Source organism: Hevea brasiliensis, chromosome 8 (assembly GCF_030052815.1).
Source record: "Hevea brasiliensis isolate MT/VB/25A 57/8 chromosome 8, ASM3005281v1, whole genome shotgun sequence".
Classification (NCBI taxonomy): domain Eukaryota; kingdom Viridiplantae; phylum Streptophyta; class Magnoliopsida; order Malpighiales; family Euphorbiaceae; genus Hevea; species Hevea brasiliensis.
The window spans coordinates 97,787,745-97,796,035 of NC_079500.1; the positions used below are offsets into that span (position 1 = coordinate 97,787,745).

General features: G+C 33.5%; 2 protein-coding genes across 5 annotated transcripts; both read left to right on the forward strand.

Annotated features, from left to right (window-relative positions):
• Positions 1-749: 749 nt before the first annotated feature.
• LOC110633693 (uncharacterized) lies at positions 750-3,430 on the forward strand. 2 transcript variants are annotated; one of them, XM_021782413.2, is made up of 5 exons: positions 750-1,246; positions 1,381-1,710; positions 2,028-2,475; positions 2,582-2,707; positions 2,806-3,430. In XM_021782413.2, the coding sequence occupies exons 1-5, from the start codon at positions 947-949 to the stop codon at positions 2,913-2,915; spliced, it is 1,314 nt and encodes a 437-aa protein (XP_021638105.2). In that variant the 5' UTR covers positions 750-946; the 3' UTR covers positions 2,916-3,430. The 2 variants fall into 2 exon arrangements, with proteins under 2 accessions (XP_021638105.2, XP_021638106.2); XM_021782414.2 differs by having other exon boundaries at positions 1,384-1,710.
• Positions 3,431-4,086: 656 nt separating this feature from the next.
• On the forward strand, positions 4,087-6,219 carry LOC110633692 (uncharacterized). Of its 3 annotated transcripts, none has more exons than XM_058151793.1 (5): positions 4,087-4,498; positions 4,590-4,889; positions 5,088-5,412; positions 5,618-5,751; positions 5,830-6,219. In XM_058151793.1, exons 1-5 carry the CDS (start codon positions 4,217-4,219, stop codon positions 5,998-6,000), a joined length of 1,212 nt encoding a protein of 403 aa, XP_058007776.1. In that variant the 5' UTR covers positions 4,087-4,216; the 3' UTR covers positions 6,001-6,219. The 3 variants fall into 3 exon arrangements, with proteins under 3 accessions (XP_058007776.1, XP_021638103.2, XP_021638104.2); XM_021782411.2 differs by having other exon boundaries at positions 4,088-4,498; positions 5,618-5,692; XM_021782412.2 differs by lacking the exon at positions 5,618-5,751 and having other exon boundaries at positions 4,088-4,498.
• Positions 6,220-8,291: the final 2,072 nt, after the last annotated feature.

An 8,291-nucleotide genomic window follows, 5' to 3' on the forward strand; every position in this document is an offset into this window, starting at 1 on the left:
TGTCCCATAGGTGGAATGGATAATTTCCCAGGAGGTCACCCATCATAGGATTTCTTTTAAACGAGAACGCTTAACCCCAGATTTATTCAAACTCTCCAAGCTATTCCATCAAATGGTGTCTCTAGTGATTAGTTTCCCCCATTTTAATATATGATTCGGTTCATTCCTGCTCTCCATTTGGACAAAGGCATCAGCGAGCCTTACTACCGCTTCAACCGAAACATTTTTCTTTTTATACAGAATGTTACATTACATTACAATTTTGATTGCATTATATAATTATTTATATTATGCTCTATTAAATATAACTTTTAATTAATTTGTAAATTCAAATCTAAAAGCTAATAAAAAGCTAATGAAGTATTATATTTTTATTTAAATTTAATTTATTATGAGTGACTGAGTTTCATAATAATCAATAAAATTAGTCATAGTTCATATAACAATAATACAGAGTAATTTCTCAAACCTAATGCTATATTTCTTACTGCTGCAAAGGTAAAATTAACAACCCAGCATCAGCACATAATTAGGTATCTATTATAACTAATTATGGACAAATGGCAGGTGGGTTACACAGCAGGACAAATGTTTCCAACCTCTGGGCCATTCCTCCAGTTGTTTTCATATCTTTCTCTTAATATACATTTTTTATAATTTCATGTAATATTTTTTATTTCAAATCTTGTACCAATGAAACCTTAATAAAGCAGGTTGTCTTCTACATTCTCTACTGACTCTCTCTCTCTCTCTCTCTCTCTCTCTCTCTCTCTTTCGTTTTTCACTTTCCCTTCCTTTGCTGGGCCCATCAGCCTGCAAACCCTAGCAAACTCTTCAGGGTCATTATTAAATCTTCCTCTACCAGCTTCTCTCATTTCCATCTCCACCTCTCCTTCTCTTCTCTTCTCTCTTCCTCTTTAGCTTTTTTTTTTTTCTGTTACTTATCATGGCTGGGTCTCTTGAAGATGTAGAATCTTGGCTTCCTACTGAGTTTCTTACTGAGGAAGAGTTGCTCATGGAGAAAGAGAACTTTATCAACAACGGGTTGAGCTCTGAGTTCAACCCTGCCGGATTTAGTTTTCCTACTGAGTTCCCTTATGAGTTTGAGCTTAAGGGCTCCTCTGCTTCTCTTAGCTCGCCGGATGAGTCTGTTGTTGGCTCTTCTGAAATTGAGAACTGTGACGAGGACGATTTTCTAGCTGGGCTGACTCGTCGACTAACTCAACAATTCACTGTCAAACCCGATGTACGATTTTCTCGCATGCTTTCTCTTTTTTGTATATTTTGGTACAGATTCTCTCTGCTTTTCGGTTTTCGCGGTGTGATTGAAATAGGTTTTGACGTTTCTTTTGTGCTTTTTCTTCCTTTTTTACTTAATAGAAGAACTGGGTCGTGGCCGGGTCGCCCGAGTCGACACTGAGTGGAATCGGCAGCTGGTCGGTTTCGAGTAACGGGAGCCCAAACGGTGTATTGTCGCCCCCGACGACGCCTTTCAGGGCCAAAAATGATACATGGGATCTGATATACGCAGCTGCTGGCCAAGTTGCTAGGCTAAAGATGAGCAATGAAGGAAACAAGTACAACGACCGTCAAGGGAGGGGACTGCTGGGTACTGTGAGGAGCCAACATGCAGACACTATCCTGAAAAATCAGAATCCAGGGCTTTACTCGAGCCAGAGCTTTAACCACTCTGTTTCACAAATGAATCAGGTAATTTACATAGTTTAATAGAAGGGGAATGCTCTGTTGAGGGGAAAATCAACTGAGTAGATGGGTCTGTACTTTATTTGGTAAAGTACCAGGCCGGTATGAGGGTAAATGAAAAACATAGCCTACCTAAGCAATTAGATACGATGTTTTCTCTGTTTGGTTAGCAAGAAAAGAAAAGAAAAGAAAATTTTTTTATTAGACTCATCTGAATGAAGTGGTTTTTTTTTTTTTTCCTTTTTCTCCCTAACCAAAAAAGGCATTTGATTCTTCTAAGCTTTTGGTTGGCTAATGGGTGTTATTGTGTCTGTTTACTGCAGTACCATTCTCAAGTGAGACAGGAACCGCTGCTAAAGTCGCAGTGCCCTTCAGTTTGTGAAAGACAGCAAATGAAGGCTGGATGGCAAGCCCAGCCACAGCCCCAGCAGCACCACCACCCTCGGCCGCAGATCCAGTCCCACTTCCAGCACCAGCAACAACAGATACAGATCCAGAGCAGAGGCAGGAGTGTGGTTGGCTATGAAAATGGGAGATGTGTGCGTCCTCTGGGTATTCCACAGTCTGCTTGGCCGCCTCTTCAAGTGCAATCAAATAAACAGCAGCACCTACACCAACACCAACACCAACACCAACAGCCACAGCAGCACTCTAGTACAGGGATGCGAGCTGTTTTTCTTGGTGGATCTGGTGTTAAAAGAGAATGTGCTGGGACTGGTGTTTTCTTGCCTCGCAGATATGGCAATCCCCCTGATTCCAAGAAGAAATCAGGTAAATCTCTAGTCTTAACAAGTTAAATCCTATTTTCCAATATCTTTAGCATCTTCTGATTCTTAATTTGAAACTTACCCTTTTGGCTTGCGGCCTTTTTCCTCAGCTTGCTCAACAGTACTGCTTCCTGCAAAAGTGGTTCAGGCACTAAATTTGAATTTTGAGGACATGAACATGAACAACCAAGCCCAAGTCCAGCCACGCATTAATTGTACTTTTGCCTCTGATTATGGTAAGCAAGTATTTAAATCAATTAAATCAATGTGATTAACTTCTAGTCCTCAAATCTAAACTTGGTGGTTTATTTTCTATTATTTTTTTTTTCATCAGATGCTTTAATGGCAAGAAGGAATGTCCTTTTGGCACAGCAGAAGAGAAATTTGAGAGCTGAGGGTGTCCTTAACCATGAAGTACGCTTGCCTCAAGAGTGGACATACTGACCCAAGAATTAGTCCCTTTTATGATATTAGTGTTGTTTTTGCTGGACAAAAGAAAGCAAGTATAGAGGTAGAAGTATGAAATAGGGTTTTGATGGCATAATTTGGTTTTTTAGTTTGGAAAAGAAATTCAAGAAGGAAGTGAAATAAGAACTAAGAAAGCCAGTTTTTTTTTTCTTTTTGGGGTTTTTGAGGGAAGTTTGCAATCAGCTTTTTAGATTATGCAGCAAAAGGAATGACGAAGAAGCAGAAGCAGAAGCAGATAGTAGTAGTAGAAGAGGTATTTTTGTTGTAATAAAAGGATTATGTCTTGAAAGGTTCTTTTTGTAAGGGGCATGGGTAAGCCTTCTTGTTTTGATTTTAAGGCATAAACTGTGTTTATGTTATTTATTTAGGGGAAAGATTATGGTTGGAAATGGGGAGGGTTGTGCTTGTCCATGTTCATCCACAACCCTCAAATGCTGTAATGTCTCCCTTGGCAGCTAAAAAATTTCTAATAAGAGAAGCTTTTTATTTAAGGTTCTATTATTAGAGGCTCTGCTTGTCCTCTTCTCTTAACAATTCTTCTCTCTTTTATTTAAACAATTTCCCTAATATTCTTTTTATTTACAAGGATTTTGAACTTTTCAATTTTAATTTTTCTGTGGATCTAAGATTCAATCAAGGAATTAAATAGGGTTTCTTTGTTTGTGTCAATAAATTACTATGAAATATTTTTTTTTTTTTGGTAAAATCAAGGTCATTTATTTTTTTTTAATTTTTAAATAAAGTTTCAAAATTTAACATCCTTTTAAGTTTCTTAGACGTTAAATTTTTTAAGAAACATGATTGTTATTTAAATCCCATTCAATAAATAAGTTTAATTTTAAAATTTTAATTATTAAATTTATAAAAAAATTATGTTAATTTATATTATTGATAAATAAAAAATAATATAAAAATTTGATGATTAATCTAATAAAATTGTAAAATACATTAAATAGAGAAAATTTAATAGTGGAATTTTATTAATCATTTAATTTTAAAATATATTAAATTTATTTTTATATAAAATCAAATTTATAATTATTTAGAAAAAAGTAAAAAATATTTAAAAAGTAAAAAAATGACGTGGAGTTCCACAAGATTAATTTTTATTTTTGTTTTTATTTTTTCTTTTTATTTATTCACTTTCCCTTTCTTCTTTAGGCCACCGTCCTGCATGTTGCAAGGCTCAACTGGAGTAAATTTCTTCCATTGCCAGCAACCCCAACCCCGCACGTTTCCCTTCCTTTTTCTCTCTCTCCATATATCTACTACGTGTAATGCTTGTGTCTCCTAAGCACCTACAGTATTGGCTTCCAACTGAGTTTTTCTTTTACAGAGTAAAAAGAGCTACCATGGACAAACAGAACGCCTACAACACTGATTTCAAATCCAATTTCTGCTTCCCCGATGAGTTCCCTTACGAGTTTGGTTCCTCTTTTGATCTAAGCTCCCCGGTTGAGTCTGTTGTATGTTCTACCGAGACGGATAGTAGTGATGATGATGGTTTCCTAGCTGGCTTGACTCGGTGCCTGACTCAGCAACTTGTTGAGCCTAATGAGGTAGCTATCGTAACAGATTTTCTATGCTTTGGACTTTTCTAAGGAAAAGAAAAATTGGGTTTGATGTGTTTTCCCTTCTTTGACTCAACAGAAAAAGTGGGTCACGGCCAGGTCACCTGAATCGACACTTAGTGGAATCGGAAGTTGGTCCCTATCCAGCAACGGCAGCTCAAACTGTGAAATTTCCCCCCCAGCAACGCCTTTTGGGACCAAAAGTGATCCATGGGACCTGATATTTGCAGCTGGTGGTCCTGTTTCGAGGTTAAAGGTGAGTAGTGAAGGCAACAGGAACAGTAACTATCAAGAGAGGGGATTGCAGGGTCCTGCAAGAAGCCAACGTCCAGATACTGCAGGAAAAAATCAGAATAATGGTGTTTCGCTGTTGAATCAGGTAAAATGGCTTATCCTTTGTTTGGCTACAGAGCAAGGAGAAGACAATGGGAGTGAGAGAGAAATTTGAATTGCAGTTAAAAAAGGCTAAATTTTTGTATGGATTCAATCGAGTAGACTGGGTTTCGATCTGTAATCAAACAGAAAAGTCTTCTAATCCTCTTAGGCTAATGGGTCTTCTTGGATTTCTCTTTTGCAGTATCAAGTGAAGCAAGAACAGCGCCCTTCAGTTTGGGGATGGCAGCAAATGAAGGGAAGCTGGCAAGATGAGCTCCAGCCCCACCAGCAGCTTCAGCAGCAACACCAAATCCAGAGCAGCGGGAGAAGTGTGCGTCCTCTTGATCTGCCTCGGTCTGCTTGGCCTCCTCTTCAAGTGCAACCAAATCATCACATGCACCAACACTATTATTCAGCCAAGAGAGCTACTTTTCTCGGTGGCTCTTGTGCTAGAAAAGAGTGTGCTGGAACTGGCGTTTTCTTGCCTCGCAGATGTGTCATTCCCGCTGATTGTAAGAAGAAATCAGGTATAGTTAACTGGTGCTATGATCTTGCTCATCTTTTGCAAACTTTAGGGATTTTTTTGGGCATCTCTAATAAATTATATTATTCCACCTCATTTTAGGCCTACATTTGATCCTGGTCTGCAAATCTTTGTTACCCTTTAGGCTGTTTGAGGTTTTTGAACTCAAAAATTAACATGAAGTGCTAAAATTTTTCTTGTATCCCCAGCTTGCTCCACAGTTCTAGTTCAAGCCAAGGTTGCTCAGGCTCTAGATTTGAACCTTAAGGACATGAACATCCAAGGTCATATCCAGCCACGCTTTAATAGTGCTTTTAGCTCTGATTGTGTTAAGCAAAGAAAAGTACATTCGATCCTTTAAAATGATGGTTTTTTCTACATTTGGAAGTTCATATTTGACTTTTGTGGGGTGGTTTTGCAGATGCTTTCATGGCAAGAAATGGGCTATTGGCGCAACAGAAGGGAAATTTACGGGCAGAGAGTGTCCTCAATAATCAAGAAATTTGCTTGCCTCAAGAGTGGATGTATTGACCCAAGAATTCAACGTGGAAGCTTACAAGAAACCAAGAATTGCTTTGTTAGACAAGTGTAGAAAGATTCAATTAAAGAAATTCAAGAATGCAAGTTTAGCCTACAAATAAATAAAAGCAATAAGAAATCCTGGTTTTTTGATGGGAGAAGTTTGAAGCTGCTTTTGAGGCCTTGTTTTCTCCTAAATAAGGAAGTAATGCTATAGATTGAATTTTTTAGATAGATTAGTGTAGCCATTAGCCTAGTATTTTCTATTAATTTAATGGGTTTTCAACATTTATTTTAATCTAGTGATATATTTTTTTTTTGGACTTATTGAAACTGTTTCTATGTTTGATTAGATAATTAAAGCTTCTTGTTTTGCAGTACACGTCTAACCTAATGGATAATTAAAGTAATTAAAGTATTTTTAATTAAAAGTTTCTTTTAAAATTAATGAAAATATATTAATTTTTTAAAATAAAAAGATTCAAAAGTAATTTTATTTTATTTGTATCTCATTTATTTTTTCTATCTAAACAAATGAGAGGAAAATAACAAAAGGAAAAATATTTTCTTTATTTTCCTTCCCCTCTAAAGTTTCCCAACCATAATGTTGAGTTATAGCCCACTAGAGTTGAGAAGTGTAGGGTTGAAGAAGAGGATAAAATTTGGAAATAAGAAATTCAAAAAGTGCATGTTAAGTAGACAATTGGGAGGAAATTTGAAACACAACTTGTGGTTGTGGTGGAGTTTCAGTTTGTCCTTCAATGTCTAACCTTACCCATCAACTAGTTTCAAAAGTGATTTTATAATAAATAATAGGGGCAATTATAGTTTACTAGATGTATTTGTTAAGTAAGATCATGAGATTAAGTTTTTGACAAAAATTTTAGTTTCATTAGCGAAGAGAGAAAATTGTTTGGATATTGTTAAAAAAAAAGATAAATTACAATTTAATTCATAAATTTTAGTGAACCGATAAAATTAGTTTTTACATTTTTAAAATTCATCTATTTAGCTATTGACATTTAAATAAACATATAAATTTGTTCTTTCGTTCGATTATCCATCTAATTATCATTAATTATACTAAAAATAACCGAATTAATATTACAATTTATAATATAAATTTTATTATAAAATAGTCTCATATTTTATAATATTTATTATTTTAATTATAATATTATCAATATTCTAAATATTGAACTAAAAGAATTTAATTGAAAGTTTTATTTTTTATATTATATTATTTCATAATTAACAAAAAAAAAAGGAAAAAATAATTAATTGTTTAAAATTGTAATTATAATTTAAATTCTAAAATTAAAATTATTGAAATATTTTTAAAGGAGCCCAACTTCTTTATTAAAAATAAATAAAAATGTGTTAGAATATTATTGAAATCATAAAAAATAAAAACTGAATTAAAAAAAAACAATTTCATATATTTATTTTTTTTAATTTCTTTAATACATTATATATTATCAGTAATTATAATTGTATATATGACATAGTGTTATTTTTTATTTCCCTAAATTTAAAAAAAAAAATAAAAAACTTTATAATAAATAAATAAATAAATAAATTATTTTTTTATAGAATAATCTATCTTCTTATTATTATAATAAAAAAAGAAAAGTGAGAAACACTAACACTGCTTTATAAAAAAAAAAAGTTAAAAGAAAAGGTGAAAAAAAGGGGGAAGGGATGCTTGAGCTTGAAGATTTTTGTTTTTCAGTTTATTTTTCTTGATTTTGATTTTGGAAGACCCACATCCAAATATTACGTTTGAAAATTGATGATCTAATTTTGAAAAATTATTATTTAAAATTTTTAAAAATAATTTATTTATTTTAAAATTTTTGGATTAAAATATACTAAATTTAATTTAAATTATTTTTTTTCGTTGTCAAAAGACATTGATACACTTAAAGCAGAATTCGGTTCAAACCGAAAAATAGAACCGAATCGAATCAATTTGATTTAATCGGTTCGATTTTAAAATAAAATCGGTTCGGTTGATTTTGAATTATAAAAATTTTGATTATTTTGGTTCGGTTCGATTTTGAAGAGAAAAAATCGGTTAAATCGAACTGAACTGAATAGTAATTTATATAGTCAAATCAAAATAATCGAACCGAATCGATTTTTGAATTAATTTATTTTTATGAAAAATTTATGAATTATATTTAATTTTATATATATTAATTATTTAATTTCATTGATTAACGGTTATTAGGTTCAAACCAAAGTTAAAATTAGACCAAATAACTTGAAAATCAAGTCTAAATTCAAAAATCAATAGAAAATCAAACTGATCGGTTTAAACCGAACCGAGCCGAAATAAAATGGTTCGGTTCGATTCGATTT